At 39.5% G+C, this 24,410-nt stretch overlaps 1 protein-coding gene across 2 annotated transcripts in view; it reads right to left on the bottom strand.

Moving 5' to 3' along the window:
- The window catches only part of ldlrad4b (low density lipoprotein receptor class A domain containing 4b), a 245,941-nt gene that overhangs the window by 161,617 nt on the left and 59,914 nt on the right, over positions 1–24,410 (bottom strand). For both annotated transcript variants that reach the window (XM_008411107.2, XM_017305324.1), the window contains one exon: positions 9,908–10,526. In XM_008411107.2, the coding sequence (XP_008409329.1) occupies positions 9,908–9,947 (40 nt within the window). In that variant the 5' untranslated portion in view covers positions 9,948–10,526. The remainder of the gene's footprint in view (positions 1–9,907; positions 10,527–24,410) is intronic.

The following is a 24,410-nucleotide window of genomic DNA, read 5'->3' on the forward strand; positions in this document are numbered from 1 at the left end:
CCCAGTTTTCCATGTCTGGCATATAACCATTCATTTTAGCTTTTAAACTGGTTATATTGATCCTGTGTCCAGCTTAGCATCAGGACCTGTTTGTTCTGAAGATCCCGCAGCTTCCACTTCTCTTCCTAACATGGCGCCTCCTCACCCTGACTCTCATACTGATAGGAGGAACCACAGAGCTCTGTTAGGTTAAAAGCTCATCTTCTGAAGTTGGGATATTTTTCCTCCAACAGGTTCCAGATGAATCACCTCAAACCAGATGTTGGACTGGATTTTATTTCAATGTCATTTGTGAATGTTAGAGCCTCATTTTCAGCAGTGGAGCTATAAAGGTTGAAAAAGGTTACCATTTTGGAGAAAGTATCATCAACATCAATATTTCCACTAAATAAGAGGCAAAAAATAAATTTGTTTGCTAAAGAAAAAGCCTCAGACTTTGAGCCCGACAGCACCAAACTATTGTTTTTTATTCTACAATTCATTTAATTTCACACAATTATCGTGGTAGCCATTTGTTTGTTAAATACTTAATGAAACATATTTACCGTGTTTGATGTTTCTTGTAAATGACGTATACTCACAAAGAACGAGGTAATTAGTCCAAGTTTGTCGTTTATTGAATGTTCAGAAACTACAGCGGCTGTGATTCGCCAAGACAAAGGTAAAACCTGAACAGGTGATCAACTCTAAACCACTCGCACATTTTTATTCTCCGTCTTTCTGTGATTTAAGCACACCCATTGCCATGGCAACCGCCTGCGCTCCACAAGCCGAAATTAGGTTTGCAGGCTTGATATTTATTTTGCGATCATTAATACGCCTCTCTGAACACAGCGTGGTTGATTGGTTAATTTTATACTCCTGCTCTGCTCGTTATTTTGGTAATGGAACCAAAACGCACAAAATTGCGTAACACCTTGTTGAAACAATAATCATTGAGATTATTATTGTTTTTGGGTCATTAATTTGAGCACGTATTGTTGATTTTGTTTTTTATTGTTGTTCTTTAATAAAGCTGCAGAGGAGGACGTGCTGGTCTCAGCATCCTGGCGGCGTTCAGTTTGTCACCTAATGCCGAGATCGACGTATCGCGCCGCTGCTATGGTAAAGCATGAACAGTTCAGAAACAATATGAAATGGGAAAAAAGTTATTTATTAACTGATTAAGTCGTGTTTTAGATTGTTCTTGAAAAACTAATCAGTCACGGGCGCACTTGCACTGCACAGTGAACCCACTGATTTTTTACAGCAGACAGCGGCTCCCCTCTCTTGCAGGTACTGCGTACCCCCGCTAAATCTTTTAGGGGTACGCAGTACCCTGCCGTACCCCCTTACTTTCACCCCTGGCAGGAAGTGAATCATTGGAAGTCAAAATTGGAAATAAAAGAAGAAAGCGCCCATTAAAACGGAATCAGGCTTTAATAGGGAATTGAAATTTGAGAATGTTGTTGATCAGTTAAATAGTATTGAGGGGAAAAAGAAGATTTTTCATTTTTTTAAATAATACTGGGATCATTATGAGAATTTGAGGTATAAACATTAGGATCCAGTAGATGGCAGTAGTGCAACAATAATGGATGCAAGCTGCCGTTGAAATCTAAAGAAGAAGAAGAAGAAGGAGCCCATTTTCATTTAGCACATGCTAGTAGCAACACGAAGGATTAGCACTTTTACTGTTACAGTTACCGTTCAGAAACTACTGTAATCAGTTCTGTTAAATCTAATCTTGGCAACTTTTTCTTTTTCAACCCTAATAAACGTGATATTCAATTGACCTGTTATGACTCAGATTTTGGGTGTCCGCCCCCCTTTGCTGCTGCATCGCTGTGGAAAACCTGGAGCGGCAGAGATATCTGCGGTTTATATGTATATGTTTACTGTTTTTTTTTTTTTTAACTTGGGGGTGTGGCTTATAGTCCGGTGCGGCTAATAGTTTGGAAAATACAGACTATAATCCTTCCTGGATTTTTTCTGTGAAGAACCCAGAGAGGGTTATTTGGTTATTATTTATTTCATTAATATTGTTATTATTTATTTCCTGACTTTTGTTCTGTGAAGAACCCAGAGAGGGTTATTTGATTGTGCTTTCTAGAAAACAATACATTTTTATATTTAGGCACTCCTGCAATCGTCACACTTTTTCTGTTACAAACTGACTCCGGCCCCCCACCAGAGAAGGGAAAAGTCATGTGGCCCTCACAGGAAAAAGTTTGGGGACCCCTGATTTAAAACGTTCTTTACTATAGAAGCTTACGAACGTTAAACATGGAGCTCAGATATGATCCTGGGTTGTGCTGGTTTCTCTGCTTGATGTTTCCATCGTTGAGTTCTGTTTAAACGCGACAGCTCAGCTGGCCACACTTAACGAGGATGGCATCACTCCAGATCCCAGGTGGGTGCTGTGACTGTGATTGGCTCTGGGAGCATAGTGTGTGGCCAATTGCATTTCAGTAAAGAAAAACAGCAACAGCGGACTTCAAAGTTAGGAACACATAATGACAAGCTTCCTAGAAATGTAGTGGAGCGAAAGTCAAAAGTTCCCTAAAAAATAAATACTCGAGTAAAGTTAAGATACTCAAAGAAAATGTATTTCGGTACAGTACTCAGGTAAATGTACTCTGTTGCTGTCCACCTCTGGTTAAACTAATAGTGAGTTTGTAGTATTGGTGTGCATAAGGATCCTGACACTGCTGGGATTTAGTAGGAAAAGTTTCCCAGTTGAAGGCGCAGTGATTGAATTTTACTGCTCCCTGTGAGCGGCCATCGCTTCTCTTTCCACCCCTCTCTGTCGATGGTAAACAGTAGATCACCACTTTGCCGACAGACTTTTACGATCTACTTCCATTCTCCGTGTCGACACGTTCCATTAAAATCCAGCAGATTTACAAAGAAAAATAATAATCCTGAAGGAGAAGACTTTTGAGACTAAAACCATGCCATTTCATTTGAGTGACTGACTCCAGGACTGCACATAGAAAAGGTGTTAAGAGGGTGAGACAGTTGGAACTGGAGTGAGAATACAGCACACGTGCAGAAAGACATTTTTCAGGAATCTGTGAACTCTGGCGAACCGGTGAAGTGAACATTGGAAAAGACAAATTATCAACACACCTGGCAATCCTTTTCTGAATTTCATGCAAATTTTTCACTAACCCCCACCTTCTCCAGACAACATAAAAAGTCAGCTGTTTCTCCAACAGCCAAATGTCTTGCAAAAATTTAAACAGGTTTTTTTTTTTGTTGGTTTACTTACCAAAACAGTTCCTGTTATTTGTTAATATTGTGATCTTTTCTAAATACTTTTTGAAAGTTAAAACTTAATTTTAGTCCCTATTCTCTTCATTCAAACCTCAGCAAATAGAGTTATACCTCAGTGCTCTTCTTATGGGAGTATAATTCAAAATGCTATTTTGTCTGTTTCCATTGTAAAATCAGCCCATAGAAACAACCCGTCCCACATCGTTCATGAGCCCCCTTCAGTTGTAGATCAGTAGAACAATGGTTTGGTGTGGTTAGGGTTGAGCTACTGGTGTCACACAAAACCACCCATTTATTGGGGGACAGAAAAACACAACTGCTGGGGACAAGCATGAGACATATTGGGGTCTCACCGCCAAGGAGCTTTTTAACCAGAGATAGTAAAGAATGACCCAAAGTCCCCAGACTCTGCTTCTTCCCTGAAAGATGTACAGGTGAGATTCTGAAGATCTTCAAAGTAATCTACCCACGGACCCAAGACATCCCTAGTCAAGCACACTATCCCCTCCATAAACAGTGTTGGTAGTGCTGGTCTGCTTCTCCCACTTGGGGGGGGGAGCAGACCAGAATCTCCTTGAAGTCACTCTCCATGACTTCACCAAACTCTTCCCACTCCTGAGTTTCTGCCTCAGTGACCACCTGAGCCACATTCCACTGGGACTGCTGGGACCTATCAGCTGCTCCCGGTCCCACAGGCAAAAAAGGCTTGATAGGGACTTGGATGTCCACCCCCTGGTTTGAGGGTTGCTGCCACAATAAGCACTGGCCACCTTGCAGCCATAGCTCAAAACAGATGTCTCAATGATGAAGACATGGAGCACGGCCCACACAGACTCAAAGTCTCCCATCTCCCTCGGGACGTGTTCAGAACTCTGCTGGAGGTGGGAGTTGGAGCTCCGGCTGACAGGAGACTACACCAGACGTTTCCAGAGGAGGACGCCAAGTCTAACCAGCATCCTCCTCCCCCATTGGTAGCAACTCACCACCAGGTAACAGCTGCACCCTCGCTTCACCTGAGCGTCCATGACACAAAGTAGAGGTATGGTGGAGTCGAGAATTGGAGGATTTGCAATTGTAATAAGCAGATCAATAATCACTTCTTGGTATCCAATCCAATCCAATCCAATCCAGCTTTATTTATAAAGCACTTTAAAACAACCAAAGCTGATACAAAGTGCTGTACAGTAAAACACAACACAACAATAAAAAAATAATTAAAAAAAGAACTAAAAAAATAACTCTTACAGTTTAAAAACAAAAACATACAATTTAAAACTAGATCCCGCTGGTGTTGAAAGCCAAGTAAAATAAACGGGTTTTGAGACGAGCTTTAAAAGTGGGCAGTGAAGGGGCCTCTCTGACCTGCAAAGGCAAGGCGTTCCATAACTTTGGGCCAATGACAGAGAAGCCCTGTCCCCTCTGAGCTTCCTCCTGGATCTCGGTACCTCCAAGAGCAGCTGATCTGCTGACCTGAGTGACCGATAAGGTACGCTTTACATATATGCTTTACATATTGGTTCATTTTTGTTAAAGTATGGATGCCGCTTTTGATTTGATTGTCTAAAACAGTGCATCAAAAAGTATTTCAACGCCTTCAGATGTTTTCTTTTGTGGCTTTTTTTGTTATGTATAAATGTTTCATAATATCAAACAAAAAATCCAGTCTTTACAGGATTTAATTGATTAAAAGAAAGTAAAAAACAACTTGTCTCAATGTGAAAGAGTGAATCATAAACAGATGAAAGACATTTCTTGGAATCAGGTTTGACTATCAAACCTGCAGAATCAACTCAATAGAACATGTCTGACATGTGGTATGTTAAAAGATCTCACAAAGCAATGATCTAATTGGAAGAAACTCAAAACTAGTTGGAAAAAAAGTCACTGGAAAGGGCTAACAGGTCATTTCCAATGCTTTCGTACTCTGGCAAATCAATGCCTCAGTAATGAGAAACGTTATCCACATATAGAGAAAACATGGAAAGGTGGTGAACCTTCCCAGGAGTGAGCAGTCTGTCAAAATTACTCAAAGAATTTATTAATTACTCATCCAGGAGGTCACAGAAGAGCACAGAACGACATGTACGTTACTGCAGGCCTCTGTCAAGATCAATGCTCATGATTCAACAATAACAAGGGGACTGGAAAAAAATGGTATCCATGGGAGAGTTCCAAGGAGAACAATCACTGCTGCTTAAAAAGAACACAAAGGCCTGGATCAAATTTGCCAAAAAAAAAAAACAACACTAATGATCACCAAAAATGTTTGGAAAATGTTCTGTGAACTGATGACACATGGGACTTTGTTGAAGATGTGTCCCTTTACATCTAGCTTAAATAAATCACTATAGAATGAAATACAGAATAAACAGAAAACTCTGCACACACAGCAGAAGATGAGAAACTGAGATGTGAGCTGGAGACACTTTGAAATGTAAAAGCACAAACTTCCTATTTTTTTACACATAAAAACAGACATCAGCTAATGTTATGCACTAGTTATATGAACACAGTTAGAAAAACACATTTATAAAAAATAAAGGCTGAAGAGTACTGAGGAAAAAAAGCGAGTCTACGGCATTTCAAACATTATGAATATGCTTATTCATTTAATTACTGTCAAACGCAGCAGACACAAAACCCCATTATGGATCACTGTGTCTTACAAGGAAAACTCCTGAGGTCATAGGTCATGTGAGTCTTTACATCAAGTAGCTGGGATGACAGAATCAACAGGGCTTGGCTTATAGGTGACACACTGCACCAGTAAGACCCCGTAAGGAGCAGTAGGTCCTCACATCGGTAGAATTTGTTGGGAAAATGGGCCTTACAAGGTGAGAAATACTAAAACACACACACTTTCTGAAGGGCAAGTTAGAGGAACCAAATTCTCTAACATAAATACTCTAGTGCCCCACTGAGGCACCAAATCACTCTTCCCTCCTTTAAAACAAAGTTCACAGTGGAACTTGTTGCATTGATAGATAGATGCACACAGACCAATGCAGGGATGCATGTAGGTTTAGGTAATATGTATGTGTGTCTGTGTGTGTGTTTGTGTGTGTGTGGGGGGGGTGGGTGTGTGTGTGTGTGTGCGTGAAGCACAGCATTTTACCCAACATGAACCCTGCAGAGTAAACAGAACCTTGCATTAGCCTTGCAGCAATCGACCACCGCTGTCTGCCTACATCTGAACGGTTTGTTTACTATCGCTCGATGACTTCATTCCCCTCCTCACGCCCTCAGGGCTGCAGCGGAGACTGACCTGAGCAAACCCAAACACACACACACATGCACACGCACGCTCATACACACAGCTGATGAATTATGTAATACAAGTGATTTGGGAGTAGCGAGAAAGCCTGGCTCATGAGGGATTTCTCCACAGATGCAGCAGTTTACTACACTAATAATAACAACAGCAGGAAGCATGCGCCTATCTTCCGACAAAACTAGCGAAGATTCGAAGCTGGCACATGAGTTGAAAAATTTACCCACACCATTCTGACTGGTCTTTCTGTGAACTCACAGGGTGGACCAGAGAGGAACAGCCTGAGCTGTGAGTCAGCCAGGCCATCAGTGTTGGCTTCTTTAGGTCTCCAGACTGGGAGTTTCTGTCTTGATGAATCATCTTCTCAAGAGTAAAAGTTCTGTAAGGTGTTCCATGTCCACAGAGCCATCCCTGGGCCATCCAACCCACTTGAGGTGAGAGTCAAATTGCTTTGACAAATGAGCGGCGAATGGTGACCCTGACCCTGGTGTATTCTGGTTAACATTGCCAGTGGAAACATCCCAGAGGGACTCGGAGATCAAAGGCATAACGGCAGAACGTGAACTTTGTGGAAGCAGTTGGAGAATCTGTACTGTGAGGCGTTATGAGAGTGTGATGTTTAAAATGTCATCTCTCACCCTCACAGGGGGGTGAGGGGTATTAACGGCAGAGGTCTGAGGTGTTAGTTCAAGCAACTGTTTGACGCAGGACTGCTTCATTTGAAAAGAATCATCTCCGGATTTTTCTGGAGCGAGATACATGGGGGACAACTGTAGCTGGCAGGGGTTTTTTCACACTTTTTATCAACAATATGACATATTAATAGCTACTAATTAACCTTATGGTGCTTGATGAACAGTCAAAGGTTCTCCAGATTTCTTGGGCTACATCAGTGGTTCTTAACCTGGGTTCGATCGAACCCCAGGGGTTCGATGAGTCGGTCTCAGGGGTTCGGCGGAGCCTCTGCCGCGGAGGTGAAGACACACTTGTGTAAAGTCGTGATGACACGCCGCTTTGCCATCACTTGCTCCAGAGGATCACGTTACATTGCTTAGCCAATCAGAGGATCACGTTACATTGCTTAGCCAATCARTGCTGCAGAGGAGCACTGATTGAAGGAGTTCCTCTCAGCATGATTTTGAACTTGTGTCTTTATTTACTGCAGCAAAGCTCACAGTTTTTACCAAATTCTATAGTCTAAATCTGCTCCAGATTTCCATAAAATGTGGGTAGAGACTACTTCAAGTCAAAGGGTGTACTTTGTTTTTTGCATAACTTTACAGGACATACCTCTCTGAGAACAGTCTTACCGATTCAATATATATTAATGTTGTTAACAAGCTGAATTCATGTGGTTGAGGACATGTAACACACACTCTTGACTGGATTTGGACTTACCTTGTTAGATGGTTATGCTGACATAAAGATGAAACCATGTTATTCATGAATTCCATTTGAAGCACTGTCACAGACATAAAAAGGAGTGTAGGAAGTTTCAAAACCATACTGGCTTATTTCTGTTAGGATCTTTTTTACATTTCTTAGACACTCGCTAACAAAATTGTTAAGCAAGTCGGTCCAATTTGAACACAACTTTGACTTATGGTGGCATGATCCTGAAAATGCTTTTATACTGCTTCTTACCGATAAGGCCACTCATCCCCTCTGGTCATGTCCTCGACGTGTTTTGACAGTACAAAGGTACAAAAACCATCTCATTTATACAGAAGCTTCCACATGAAAACATGAATTGATTTAGAAATTGAAAGAAAGGTTGTTAGGCTTTGCTAAGGCAGAGTTTGGAGCACACCAAATTGGCTAAAGAATGCCTGACAAGGCCAGCCTTTAACATCTTACTTTTGGTTGAATTTGGACAAGAAACACTGGCTAAAAAATTGGTTTTCATCACATACATCAGGGCCAAGATAAAACAATGACCTGAAATAGCTACAGAAAAGAAATACATGAACATTCAGCACTTTGTGGGGGTTTAAAGTTGGCTAACAAACATAGCACAAGTAAACAGGTATGTTGTCTCCTGCAAGAGATCAGAAGGTTGTAAAATTGTTTAGCCCCAAATTGCAAAATCTAGTTAGATTTATAACCATAATTTTGGGGACATTTGCAGTCCCCAAAATGTAGACATATTTATAACTAAGTATGTAGTCCAAATTATATCTCACAGAAAGTAAGATCTCTCTAGAAAATCTGGATGGGTTGAACCTAATTTGTATGTACGATCCAGAAGAAGCTGTTTTTATATGGAATTTGGACTTTTGCTTCCATCCTTTGGATAACTCTAATCTAAACTATTTCAAATCATAATCACTTTATCACAATTATAAAATATATATCTGTTTCTGTTCTTTAATTAGCCAGGTGCTTGTTGGAAACTGTATCTTAATGTTTAACACTCTTCTTGTACAGTGTTTAAGAATAACATTTAAACAAATGTATTCAATGAAAAAGAGTTTTTACTCCTAACAAAATAAAAATTACCAGATTTTTTTCTGGAGTTTTTTTTAACCAAATATAGGTTAGATGTGGATGTTTCGATAAATAAAATGGTATTTATTTCTGCACATCAGAGTGAAAAGGAGAACGTTTCTCACTTTATGGGGTATGCCTGTTTAAAGGCTTAATTACTCAAACTGCAAATCAGAAACTAAATGCATTTAGGCATCTGGTGAAGGCGGCCTACTGGAGTCCAAAGAACCAGAATGGGGAAGGTTCAGCAGTCAGAGGAGGTTCAGCAGTAATTCAAATAAACACTAGCTTCAACCAAAGTATTAGGTGTATCATATATAAAGGGTCCTTGTGGAACATTGAAGCTGCTACGGAAGCCAAAGATCACATCAGGTGCCACTTCAAACAGCAAAGAGAGAGAAACCAAGGCTACAATCCACAAATGCTTACCATAAGATGGCAATAATAATGAGAAAAATGTGACTTGGTTGGATGAGTCTTCCCACTGTTTGCTGTGAAACTGCACTGTGGATGTGCAGCTCACAAGTATCTCTGAGAAATGTTAGTGGCAGCTTGTGGGATCTATAATATGAAGAATCAAGGCAATTCTGGAGGCAAAGGGGCAACTTGGTCTGGTACTACTAAGGAGTATATCGCTTCTGTCCACTGATCAATATTGGTTCTTAAGGGTGCATTCATGCACCCTTGATAGTTGGTTTGTCTAGAAAGTGCGGTTCGTTTGGGGAGTTGTGAATGCATAATCGAACTCTGATGCAGACCAAGGTCTCGGTTTGGTTGAAGTGAACCCTGTTGCGGTTTGAATGTGAGATTCTCTTACATGGAGACACAGCTTGATACACAACAAACACACACAGTAAGGGACACACAGTGGTGCTCATCATCGGCTTTTACCTTTGAAGGCATTTGTAGCTGGTAGGTCAGTTTCCTGCATACTGCTCCTTCCCACGCTCAGCCAGCTGCTGTGGATGCTGCGATGGATGCCGATGGACCGACCTCAACCTGTCCGGGCAGAGGCTGTCGGAGGGCGGGAGGGTGGTCGAGAGGACAGGGTGGCACCGGCCAGTCTCACCGCCATCTCTGTTCATTAACAGCCCATGTGCTTAATTGAGAGGCAGCTGTTTTCTCACACCCAGCAGCGAGTCAGGGTCCCTCCTGTGCTTAGTGACAGCTTGTCTCGTCACCCCTTGTTTTTTTTTGTTTTTTTTTGCTGCTGCCTGGATCACTGGTCTGTAGAAGGGGGTTCAGCTATGTTCTGAAGGAGGGGAGAATAAAGGGAATGCTCACAGGAAAAGAGGACGGATTGTGACAGAGATTGATGGGGATTTTGTGGCACGGTGAGAAGATGAAGAATGCGACACGGGCGCAAGTTGTCTTTCATAAGCAGCTCTTATTGCTGTCCCCTCTGATTCGTTTTGATCTTTTGCTTCTTGGTTTTGTTTTCCTCTTCCCACATACGTCCCATTCGAAATTCATCAGCAACTCCTCCACCACTCTCAGGTTGGCTCCACAGCTGGGGAAAGTAGAAGAAAAACACAGACAGAGGGAAGGAACTTGGTGAAGAAATTCATGAGATACCAGAAACAACAGGTGGGTTAGGTAGACCACAGCAGAACGCAGGCAGGGCTAACCACTAGCCTGCAGTACCAAGCTGAGAGTGCACACACCTCCACTAACTCCCACGCACAAACACACACACGCAGATGCGCGCAGCGGTGGACGATTGCCGTCTGAGCTGGGATAGCGGGCGGCGGGCTGGCATGGCCCCCCTTTGGTTCCTCTCACCCACCAGGCTCTCACATGAAAGGGGAAAGTTTTTTTTTTTTTTTTTTTTGAGAGCCAAGCGCCGCCTGTGACCCTGTTTCACAGAGCGGCGGAGAGATAGCGCCACATGTCAGCGTGCCACTTTGAAGTCTGCCTGATAAACAGGGCTGGAGGAGGCTACAGCTGAGGAAACAACAAAACTTTATTTCCATTTCAAAAGTACCAAGTGCGGTTTTTGTGTGACTGGGAAAGAAATAAATTCCAAAAAAAAGAGAGGGGTGGTAGGGGGAAAGAGGACAGGAAAAGAGGGGGAGGAGGTGAGGCTGTTTGTGAAGTAGGAGAAAACTACTTTTTCTTGTTATTGAGACATAAAAATGAGGGTACGAGGGAGATGCATCACACATGGGGACGGGGTGTGACGGGGGAAGGAATCACAGAGGGAGGAAAGCCTGTGTGAAAACATGAAAGAGAGAGACAACCCACATAAAATGAGGCAACTAGGAAAGGAAAAAAAACATACAAAAAAATATCAAAGAACAGACGAGGCAGAGGCATAAAAGCATGAAGAAATCAAACACCAGATAAGAAAAAACAGGTTTAAAAACAAGTTCAAGACAAGGAAAGACATGGAACAAGGGGAGGAAAAAAAAGCAGACAGTCAGATAAACAAACATACTGTCTGAGTTTTGGAAAGGCTCAATGGATCTCAGTCTTATCTCGGCTTTGTTTGCTGGTTCTTTTTGAGCCTCATAACAGTAAGCAGATGCACAATAGCTTGGAATAGAGGAGGTGAGGACCGAAGTGCTGTGGAAGAAAGTTGAGTTTGTGATGTACCACACACATGGTGTGATTCGTCACAGTCTTCTTTTGGCTTAAACTCAGTCAGCATCCAACATGTTGCAATGTCAAACAATGAGAACAAATCACAGTAGATCAATATGACTTTTTCTACATTTTACACTGAAATGTTTAAATTCTTCTTGTTTTTAGCCAATCAGAGGATTTATAACTGAGTGGACCAATCTGGCCTTCGCGGAAAAGCAGCACCAATCAAGCCACTGCTGAAAGAAAGCCATAAAAAAGTCCAATTTGCCACAGGTCATGTAAGGACACAGCAAACATGTTGAAATGTTCAGATTTCATCAGAGCACTTTTATTCTTTGGGCAAACTGGTGAGAGTTGATGGGTGAACGGAAATAATGGAAGACCACCTGCTTCAGATTGGAGACAGAAGTTGGAGGTTTACCTTCCAGTGGAATGATAGATTTTCAGATCTACAAGGAAATAGTGAAATAGTTGTGAAACAGAATGTTCATAATCAGAATGACCCAGATCTAAATCTAACCTGTGACTTACCTGAAAATTGCTGTTCAGACATCTGACTGAACTCACCTTCACTATTTTGCTAAATGTATCTGAACTTGAGTGCTATCCCATTCTTAATCCACAGGGTTTAACATGGTAATAATTACAACTCTTCTGGGAAGGCTTCCCATAACATTTCATATCATCATTCTGCCACATGGACATTTGTGAGGTAAAGACTGAGGCCTGGCTGAATGTCTACCGCAAAGTCATCTTAAAAGTGTTCTGTCAGGTTGAGGTCAAACCGGCCAAACTCCTCTGTATCAGAGTTGTTCACTCATGTGTTTGTAGATTTTACTTTGTGTAGCGGTTCCCACAACGTTGAGAGAGTGAAATAGTCCAAAATGTCCTGTACTGTGCAGGCGGTCAAGAGCCGTTCTCCTGGCAAGCATCCATTTGACTGCCTGACAGAGAAACACGATTTATCACTCCACAGAACACATCTCCGCTGCTCCAGATTGTAATTGCAGCATGATTTGCACAATAACATGCAACACTTTGAATTCCACTTGGTGAATATGACGTGGATGCAACTGCATAGCAACCGAAACCCAACACATGATGAGCTCAAGGAACAGTTCTTGACCTAACGTTAAGGCGACGGCAAGTTTGGAAGACCGTAGCTGTTGATTCTTCAGAATGTTAGTGACCTCTGTTTTTTATCCCCCACAAGATCCAATGACCCCGTTATTATTTTTACATTACCACATCTTGGTTGAGTTGCTGTCATTCCCAATAACTTTAACCTCATTATAATAATATCAACCATTGACGGTTCAATGATTTTATTTATTTATTTTTTTTTTCAGGTTTTATTTGCTCTACTGGTATTTATTTGAAGGTGCAGGAAAGTCCTGAGAGATGGAAGAGATGCGGCAAAAGTCACCAGGCCGGGAATCAAACCTGTGACGACCACGTCAAGGACTAAGGCCTACTTATGTGGGTTGTGCTTAACCCCTGCGCCACCACAGCACCCCCGACTGTTCAAAATTGACCAGCAAGAAAATTTCAGGACCTGACTTCTTGCACAAGAGGCATTGTATCACAGCACCATGCCACAGGTCAGATCACTGATCTCCAAATAGCAACTCATTCTTTCACAAATGTTTGCGGAAGCAGTTTGCTTGTCAAAGTGCTGGATTTTATCTTCTTGTGGTCATACAAGTAATTACAACACCTGAATTCAGCGATTGGAGAGTTGAGTGAGCATTTTGGGCATTGTGGTGAATTTTGCCTGAAGAGACATTACAGCAAACCTCCACACAGATTCACCAAGCAGCAGATGTGTCTGTAGAAAGTAACTCCAAATTATTCCCCAAAAATGTCATTTAATTAGTTATTCGAGTGTTCTATGTTTGCTAGTTATCCTTAGTTTAATACTGCTTAGTTTTAGTTTAGTTTTTATTAGTTATAGTAGTAGTTATAGTAGTTTCAGTTTTTTCATACTTTGGTTAATTTTAAGGTGCAGAATTCAAAAAGATCAAAGTATTGTATTGTTATTGTACGTACATACATCCATAGGGTAATGGATACTCAACAGAAGATAACATAAAAAAAATTATTGTTGAACAACCATCTGACTCTGGAAATGTCTAACTTTTGCTGTCGCCATTTTGCAGACTGGTTTAAGAGTTGCCAGGAGGAATATGGAGAATCATCATTTGCCCACAGCTGACGTAAACTGCTTGAGTAGGGAAACAAAAAAATATCTATTTTAAATAATTTTTGAAAGGTTAATAAATTGATTCATAAACACAAAAACTAAGAAGATTATGTCTATAACTTTAGTATGTTTTAGTGAGTTTTATAAACACATCATATAGTTCCATTTAGTTATAGTTTTCCCCATTAACTCATTTCAGCTAATAAAAATGATTTCTCAGTTTCAGTTTTTGTTAGTTTTACTTAATAACTATAATAGCCTCGTAATATACCAACAAACGTACAGGTTGTGGTTGTAGAGTAGCAAACATTCAAAGACTTATGAGTACTTTTGCAAGGCACTGTAAAACTATAAGCTCAGGCAGCCGTAATTCACACTGAAAACTGTAAATGTTCATTTATTTTATGAAATAACTGTCAATCTTTTTGTCCCAAATTGCTATTATTATTATTATTATTATTATTATTATTATTATTATTATTATTATTATTATTATTAAACTCAATTCATGTGATGTAATCTCCTGGCTCTCAAACAAAATGGGCCATGGATCAAGCCTGAACCAGTATAAAAAATATTAGCTCTTCTAAGCTAAAATATTAGCTTTTTTCCTAAGCTAAAATATTAGCTTAGGAGAAAAATATTAGCTCTCCTAAGCTAAAATATTAGCTTAAATATTAGCTTAGGAGAATCACATTTAGCTCCAAATGTGATTCTCCTACATTCACATAAAAAGAATAAAAACCAACTACAAGCTGAGGGTGTTAAAAAAACACACAAATTGTGCAAATTCAAATTTTGTAGTCAAAATTTGTACTGTTCTGGAAAAATTAAAACATCACACCATAAAGGTTTTTCCTACCTTTATGGAAGAAATGCCAATGTGACCCAGTCAAAGTGTGGAGAGAAAAACTATTACTACAACTACTTCCTAAACTGTTGGCTGTCTGTCCGTGTGCCGTGTCATCTGAGGACAACTTGTTGTCGAGGCTGGCTGAGAAAGCAGGGTTCCAAGTGGATATTTGTTTTCTGGTCATTTCAGGACAACACCTGGTCTCCAGTCTCATCTCAGACTGTGTCCAACTGTAAAATGTCAAAATCTGACACTGCTGAGGTATTTAAATAAAAAGTTCCTGGTTTGTTGAAACAGAACCAACATAAATTCCAAAGTTTGCTGCACTTTGTGTTACAGTGTACTGGAGAAACTGTTGAGTTGAACTACAGAGCAAATCTGTGAGAGTGCTACAAGGAGCTCTACGGGGATTTCAACATAGGGGCGAGTAAAGAAAATGAAGAATAACACCTGCTGTGTTATCATCAGAATTAAATCTTTAAGTATGTAGGTTGCTATTTATTTGCTCCTTTTAGAATAGTGCATGTGTACTGAGATCAATGGTGTGGAATTCATATTGTTCTGCTGCATCAGAACAGGGTGTGTCACTTTTGTGTTTGAGTGGCCCTAAATGGTTAGACAATCACTAACAGTTATCAGAAAGTAAGATGAGCCTGATGGTGACAATATAAATTAGCATATTGTTTAGCATCTTGCCTGCCATGGTGACTGAATCTTCATCAGTGAAGACAGTGTTTCCTATTGTTAAACTAAGTAAAGCTAGAATTTGAACATTAATGCTATATCCATACTAATGTGGATTCTGGAGAAGTTGCAAATGGTCTGTCACTCATGAAAAGCTCAATAACTCCATGGATCAGGATCACCTAACCTGTAGGAAACCACAGGGATCAAACTAGGATCCCTTGTGTTCCTGTTATAGCATACTGTCTCTCAGCTGGCGAAATCCAAGAATATAAGGTACATTCACACTTTTACTTGGCTGACCATTAATTATACATGTTGATAATTCCTACTAATCCCAGGAACCATAAGGTCATCTATATTTGGTTGCAGTTCAGTATCAGCGGATTTATTTATTTGAGGATTTTTCTGTGGAACATAACTCCAAATTATTCACTGAGAATTGAGAGAGCATTTTTAAAATACTCAACCATGAATGCTACATAACATGTCTGGCGTTTGCAAAGCAATCTAGGATTTACTTTCCTTGGCGCTGATTGACTGTATCCCAAAAAGCGGAGATGAAGCCCATGGATGTTTATATTGCTCGTATTAATGCATATCAAGGTATATTTAGCCTATTAAAATAGGCAGTTACAAACGTTTTTAGAGGGGTTCTTAAGTATTTGTGGATTTCAGCTGTTGTGGTTGTTAACTCCTGAGAAAACCAGAAGTCCACTACGTCATCCACTTCACAATTATGCCCTGCTTTGTGTAGTTCAATCACATAAGATCTCAGTGAAATTCACTAAAGTTTGTGCTTGTAGTGTCACAGAAGGTGAAACACTGTTCTTCTCCAAGGCAGTTTGAAGCTTGTCTTTGTCTACTGTCACCTTGATGACGGCTGCACGCTTTACCCCGGAATCAGTCAACAACAGCTGGACTTATCGCCATTCTAAGCATACAAACACACCATCATTATTTGGATTTTGAATTCATCTCATTTAAAATGTATCACCTTACAGGTTCCTACTTTGAAAGTAACTCTCCCTCTTATCTGATCTCCAGAACATGGAGATCCAGTTAGGATTTCCAGGTCACAATTTTGTGGCAAAGAGAAGACATCCACCTTCCATTAGAGCTCCAGTTTTATGAAAACCTTTGCCAGATGAACTAAGGCGCCTCTCTCTTTGCTTTCTTTCTTTTTTTACAAGTCATAAAAAAGCAAACCCAGGAGAAAAAAAAACAATAAAATAATTTCTGCTGTGGCCTTTGTGACTGCGCTGGTCCCTGCTGATGCTGTCCAGGCTCTCTGAACACACACTCAAAAAGGTTCTTTTTTCCCCCAAATAAACCTCTGAGGGTCCGCTCTTAAAGACAGGTGCAGCAAGGCTTTAAAAAAAAAATCCCCCGGAATAAACGGCACTATGTTTGTGTTCCTGCTTGGTGTTATTGCATGAACTCCAACAATTCAAGAGTGGCCTCGAGAGGCTGCTCTAGCAAAACAAAACCAACAGCAAACACAGCAGAAACCCTCTAATCAAGTGTTCTTACACTGAAGACTCAATGTTTACCAGCTTCAACCAGCTTTATGCTAAGTGTGACCTTTGACCTGCTTTAAGTGGGTAAAGAGGAAAGCTTTCACCAGAGTGTTACTCATACTGGAGGACACTTGTGAGGCTCTGGAACATTTGGTGACGTTGCATGGCGCTTTGCAAACCGCCGGGGTCATGCGAGGACACGGGCTTATCAGCGAGACGGCAGCATTCAACCTGCAGCCGCTCACATCTGCTGCACTGAAACATCCAGGCATGCTGAGAATTTGATTTCATAACAAAGAAAACAAATCAAGTCGCTGAAGAGACTTACAGCTTTGCTGCAAACAGAGGAGGAGAAAAGAGATTTTACCTTATTAATGTCCAGACGTGTCAACTCCTGCTGATACAACCGTATTACAGTGTGGCAGTATTCATAACCTTTGAGCTTTGTCACAAACCTGAACATATTTTTATAATAATGTTTTGCGAGAAGAAAACACACAATAGTACATACAATTTTTTAAAAACTTTTTCTTCTTTTAGAAATGAAAACTTGAAAAGTGCGGCATGCATATTTTGCTTCACTAAATCACTACGCTGTAAAGCAGCGGTGATGAAAGTTTTTAACACGTGGGCCAAAAAACGGCCAAGCTGAAAATTAATTGAGGGATTGATTTTTGTTTTTCATTTTTAATTAAGAATGAAACAATGGATGGATTTTTATCTGCACAACTAACACAACGTCCCAGTGTTTTCCCAGGGTTCCTCTGTGTTCAGCTCCAACCAAGCTCTCCATTAACTCCGAAGGCCATGTGTGTTCCTGCTAATGAAAAACATCCCCACATCATGATGCTGCCACTGCTGTGTTTCACAGAATGGTGTGTTGACTGAAATATGCAATTAATTTTCAGACACGAATAACTTTGGATATTGTCTAAAGACGTATTTGTTGGTCTCATGTGATCACAGGACTGTCTTCCACAGGTGTGCAGTGCCACCTACATGGCTTGTGGTGAACTGCGAATGGGAATTCTTAAGGCTTTCTCTCTGACGTACCGTCCTTCTTGTCACAGGCCAGATTTATGCACAGCACAAATCTGACCTAGAGAATGACTTATAGATTCTCTCCCATTCGGTCTGGGCAGCTTCTACCAAGGACTTCTTGGCTGCTCCTCTGATTAAAGCCTTCCATGTCCGGCCTGTTAGTTAAAGTGAATGGCTACGCCTTGGTAGGTTTGCAACTCATTCCATTTTTGGATAATGGATTGAACAGAGCTCTGTGAACTGTTAGGAGGCTGGTATGCATTTTATAACCCAGCAGGCAGACTCAGTTTATGATTGCTCTATATTTTATTTGGAGGGAATAAAGGATGTCAAATTCAAATGATGGACGCCACACTGTTGATGCGTTTATTTGTAATTAAAGAATTGAAAACCATGCATATTTTATTAAATTCATTCTTTAACAGGGGTCTGCAACTGGCGGCTCCGGACCCACATGTGGCTCTTAACCACTGAGGTCAAAAATGCTGAAGAATTAGTTTTATAATGTAGAGGTAGTACACAATATATGTAAAAACCTTCCAGAAAAAAATAACATTAACTGTAAGAAATATTCCTTTTTGCTTGCAAAGTATGTGCTTATTTGACATAATTTTCCATTTAAGAAAATAATACATGCACCGTTGATTTTTGGTAAGGCTATTAAAATGACCAACTTTGCATTATTCGGTAAATAATGACATTTTTAACACAAACTTGACACGTTTAATGCAAGTTTTAGTACAACTTTGCAGTAAAAGTGTCATTATTTACTGAATAACACTTCATGACTACAGTCATAACCATTCATGAAGTCTCTTTCATATTCATTACAGGAGTTATGTCATGTTTATGACAGTGTCATGTCAGCTTTATGCACCCATCTTCAAATAAAGTGTCACCTGATTTCTCTATTTTAGGAGGCAGATATAAATTTACATTTTATCTGCTCCTTTTCAGTCATGTTTTTTTTTTTTCCTTATTTTTTGGTTAGTACATGAACTATTCATATTTATGATTGAGTGAATGAAATGAATTTAATGAAAATAAATTTTATAAAACCTAAAAACAAAAACTGAATAGTTGTTTTTTTGGTAACTTAAAAACATCTTATTGTGGATTTTGTTAAATTAAGCTACTTTGTTCCATGTAGTTTTTGTGACTTTAAACTGATTTTGTTTTGCTGAACCAAAGACAAGAATGCCTCTCATGTTTGTCGAGGTTGCTGAGCCCTGACCTGTAGAATGAAACCAAAATAAAACAGTGTAAAGTTTGTGGTTCAAACTTGAAAAATCCATTAATATTTTATTCAAGGCACTGTGGCTTAGACTCCCCTTGTCATTATCAGTTCATGAATAAACACGAAGAAGAGAAATGAGGCACAAACATAAAGCAAAGGAAAACTGATCTGCCTTAAAGTGTCGCTTACTGCCAGCAGAGTCTGATGAGTCTGATGGGTTTCATCTGGCCATGCATCAACTCCAGCATTGAGGAGATGGACAGACTGACACACAACCCACTGAGAGGCAAATGACAAGCAGGAAGTTGGTGTCAGACATGGGAAGACTCAGCTGCCTCACTGGATGACGGACACCCAGGGGAATCTTTCTGTTTGGATATCAGACAAATACATGTCTGTTTTTAAATGATTTTATTTTCTCTTTCACTGACACACTTTCACATGTAGACGAAGGAGTTTAAGTTTCTACCTCGCACATCTCTTAGAATGAACATGTAGCAAACAGGATAAAAATCACATCTCAGTTCATGAGCTTTAATTGAGATGGATGTAGATGTTTGAGAACAAATAAAGCTTTTCTCCTTTTTGCATCTATCGTCAAATTCTACCTTGAATTAACCCATTTCTATAGTGTTAAAGGAACATAAGAAGAGCAATAAAAAAAACAAAACATCTCAGCGTAGAAGCTTCAAAGATTTTTTTTTTTTCAGGAAAATGAAAAAAATTCAATCTTTCAGAATTAAGAAAAAAAGAAGGTTGCAAACAGAAAAACTGTTGTTACTCCTTTCAAGAAGCTTTGAGCAGCATAAAAAGGACCATTAGTTCTGTTCGACAAAACAACTTACGTCTGGTGAAGCACCGGTGCTTTTAAAGCTTCTCTGAAAAGAACAAAGACATCACCATCTTCTGCTATAAAGACATCAATAGGAACAAAAATACGAGCCATTCAAAGGAGCATGTCAACATGAAAACATGTGTGCATATTTAAATGCAGACAGAAGTTTGGAAGTGAAGCGCAGCATGCACACAAACAGCAGAGACATCGTCAGACTGTCAGGGAACAGGGACGACTTTTCCCTTTTTCCTCTCACTGTGGAAGAGAGAGGTGAGCGATTCACATCACGAGAGAAACACTAAGTGTGTGAGAAGCATAAAGAAAAAAGTTGTAATAATACCAAAAATGTCATAATCACATGAGAATAAAATCTGAATATTACGAGAACAAAGTTGGAATAATACAAGAATAAATTCGGACAAAAACAAGTCAAGATATTATGAGAATATAGTGGGAATAATACGAGAATAGTCATAAGACAAGAACAAATTTGTATAAAAAAGTGACGATATTATGAGAATAAAGTCATAATAATACCAAAAAGAGTCATAATGATACAAGGATAAAGTCATAATACTACCGGAATAAAGTCATGGTAATAATAGCTTGAAGTAGCAATTTTATGAAATAAAATATTAAAATTAGGAATGTTGGATGTGGTAAAGCTACTCTTTGGTATTGGTTTTACCAAGAAGGACATACTGACTCATTTTAACACATCAGCATCAAATTATTATCAGAACTTTGAAACAATTGTGTTATTTTAAATAAAGACCCGCAAACTGGGAGAGCTGCTCTCATCAGATCTTTATAACCATTTGCTCTCATTGAAACCACTTTTTTCTAGTAATTTTATGATTTTTTCTTCTGGTAATATCATGTCTCTATTCTGCTAATATGATTTTGTCATAATATTACAACTTTATCCTCATAATTTAAAAGAAGCTCTTAGTCTGGCCCTAATAATCTGTCGCAAATGTGTCCCTGAATGAAGGTTTGGTTCCTGTTTGTTTCTTTCTGCAACAGATTTTTGGTGGATAATAATGCCCAGTTTTTTGTTTTGTTTTTGGAGTGACTGTCACACCAATGACATTTGGGACGAAGTCTCAACAGAAAGCAGGGTAAATAGGTCAGGGCTAATGGCTCATTTGCTTCAGCTGTAGGCAGACATTAGGGGTGACACTCCACTTGAAACGGCCTGTTATGACTCCTTAATCTCCCCATTCAGTCTCTGAGCTGCCATAAAACGGCAATGAGACAAGAAGCTGACTAAGGACAATGAGAGTGATAATAAAACAGTTAAACTGCTGATGAATCTTTTGGGTGCTTTGGATACACTGACCTTCCCCTAAATCTACCAGCTAAAGGTCACTGTTGCCATCGTCTCTGTATTGGTTTTTCTACAGAGTTCCTCTGTTGCTTTAAGACTTTAACAAACGTTTGATCACTTTTGACCAAATGTTGATGGGGGAGACACCAACAGGGACGAGACTGAACAAAATTCACCCTGTAAAGCTGTGCTATACAGCAGAAGTGTGTTTAACCCTTGTGCATGCGAGGACTGAGGCAAACATAGAGAACTGTGGAAAATGATACAAGTTTTACATGTGTGGGGTCAGTTGGACCCCATTTCTGGACACAAGGGTTAAAAAAGGTTGTGGGAACTTTGACACCTCTGTGGCATCCTTCAATTTGGAAAAAATTAAAAGCCCACTGCACTGAATTCCACCAAATATTGATTTCTGAATTTAAACATTAGCATTGTTGTCTCTAAATGAATATGAACTTGTTTTCTTTGCATTATTTGAGGTCTTAAAGTGCTGCATCCTTTTGTTCATTTGACCATTTCTTATTTTCTGCAGAAAAATACTAAATTTTTGCGTGAAATTTCAGAGACATATTGTCAGTAGTTCATAGGATAAAAGAACAATGTTCATTTTACTCAAACATAAACCTATAAAAAGTAAAATCAGAGAACTGATCATAAAAACAGAGTATATGTTACCTTTAGTTGTTAGAAAAATGCTGTAAATATCAAATATGACTAGATAAGTTGATTTCAGTCCAACTGAAATGAATCTATCAATCTAATCATAACTAACTTCTATAAAAGATGCCCATCTGACTGAAATTATTGGGTGTTTTTATGTTTCAATTTGTTATCTGGAAGCAGACTGACATGGGTTCGTCTGTTGGCGAAGACACTGAAGCTTCAAGAATCTTAATGGCATTATTGAATCTTCCACACCTATTGATTTTATCTTATTAAACTGATGGTTGACTGATGAAACTCAAGGAGTGTCTGTCACCATCTATTGAGATCTAGTGGAGGAGACATTTCAGCTGACTCTGGTGGTTCATGTGTACAGGATGTGAACCCCTGAGAGGAACAGATTCACCAGCACAGTGACAGAGCCATCTCCTCTGGGACCTGTTGCCAGTCGATACGCAATATTCATTAAGCTACAAATGATTGAAGGTTCTAATAATCAAGCTGCACACAAAAAAGCCCTGCTGTCCATTAGAAGATTAACTGTAGTTTTTTTGTTTTTTTTCGGTCAGTCATTTTAAAATGGGGGGGAAAAAGTGAAGAGTTACTTCTAATAACGATGTCTTCACATGCATGAACACTACAGTCGATTACTGTATTTTACATTTCCGGACAGTCAGGAATTTCAAGGTAACAGGTTCAGTTGCAGCTAAAAACGATTGAGGACATTTTGACCAATAAGCAGCGGCCACAGCCATGAATACAGGGTGGAATCCAAACATTCTCTTAGAGCGATTTGCTTCAGCAATCAGTTCAATTCAAATGAATTCAATTAAGTTCACTTAAAAAATACTATTTTTATTCAAAAGAACAATGAAATTTTCTCGTAACTCATATCATCCAAGTATGTTCATAAAGTATCGGTGGATGGTGACGCTGTGGCCAGGGAGGATCTCCGGTAGCAGTCCGTCTTCCAATGAATCTCAAGTTTTACATTGGTTGTTATTCTCCCAATTTTTTTTAACATGTCTGGCCAAGCTTGCAAAGTTTATTTAAACCAATAGCAAAGTTGTCAAATAAATTAGTAATTCAGTACATTTAGAAATGTATGTGTTTATAAAAAGAATCATTTTAAGTCAATTCAGAGCTGATCTTCTGTATTGGCCAATAATAAACCTCAGATATCTGTATCGGTATCAGAAATAAAAAAGGCGTTTTGGTGCATCCCTAGTAAAAACAATGTCTTGTTGTCACGGAAATTCATTTTAGCAACTACATTAAAGTAAAAAATCGTCAAATCAAAAATCTATCCATCAGCACATCACCTGGGTCCACAGAGAATGAATGTTACAAAAAGTAATGCAAATAAAAACTATGAACAAAAAAAAAAACAAATCAGAATACAGCTCCTACAGCATGCTCCCGCCATGAGAAACGCAAGAACATCCACCATAACAGAGGCCAATAGGTGAATGGGTAGATAAGAGAGAAATCCAGAAGTTCTAAGAGTCTGTAATACAAAGATCTACTCTTTTCATAAAAGTAATGAATTATTGTTTTTCTCCTTTAATTTAAACTCAGGATATGTTTTTTATTGTTCTTAAGTAGGCCTATCACAATAACATATTTTTACTGGAAAATAAATTGTCCCAGAAATTATTGCATTAAATTATAATATTTCTGTTTTGAGCCCATTTCAAGTAATATATTGATAATGACACAATAATAAAAGCTCACCCTCTCAAAGACTAATAGACATTCATCATTTAGATTCATCCATCCATTTTCTTACACCCTTGTCTCCCGTGGGGTCAGGAGGGTTTCTGGTGACTATCTGCAGCGAACGTTTCGGGCGAGAGGCGGGGTCACCTGGACAGGTCACCAATCTGTCGCAGGGCTCATTATTTACATTGCATTTAAATATCCAAAAATAAAACATGACAATCAAAAACAACAAATAAAAAGGAAATAAAAACCACACACAACCAAACCTATAAATGAAGTCCATGGTATTAAAATTGCCCTCCACAAAATATTAATCATCAAAACAGAAACAAAATTAATGTGGAAGCAGAAACACAGGATCTGTGTCTGTGGAAAACTTTTAGAGATGACTGTCTGTGGTCTGTCAAGTAGGTTTGGATGGTTGAAGACGTTAATAGACAATAATTAATGAGGGTGAATGCTGCTAAACATCACTGTCCTCATTCCAGTTCACTCTGGTCGTCTAGTAGACACGATTACACATCTGACAGTCAGACAATCTGTCTGTCTGTGTGGCGGCGGCGCACAATTGCATAAGTCCTGATTACTCATCATGCATTAAAAGCTGTATTAGCCTAATGTGTGCCTGAGTGTGTGTGTGTGTGTGTGCATGCGTGTGTGTGTGTGTGCGTGCATGCGTGCGTGTGCATGCGTGCGTGTGTGTGTGTGGGGTGGGGGGTG

The sequence above is a fragment of the Poecilia reticulata genome, linkage group LG6, assembly GCF_000633615.1.
Source record: "Poecilia reticulata strain Guanapo linkage group LG6, Guppy_female_1.0+MT, whole genome shotgun sequence".
Lineage (NCBI taxonomy): Eukaryota > Metazoa > Chordata > Actinopteri > Cyprinodontiformes > Poeciliidae > Poecilia > Poecilia reticulata.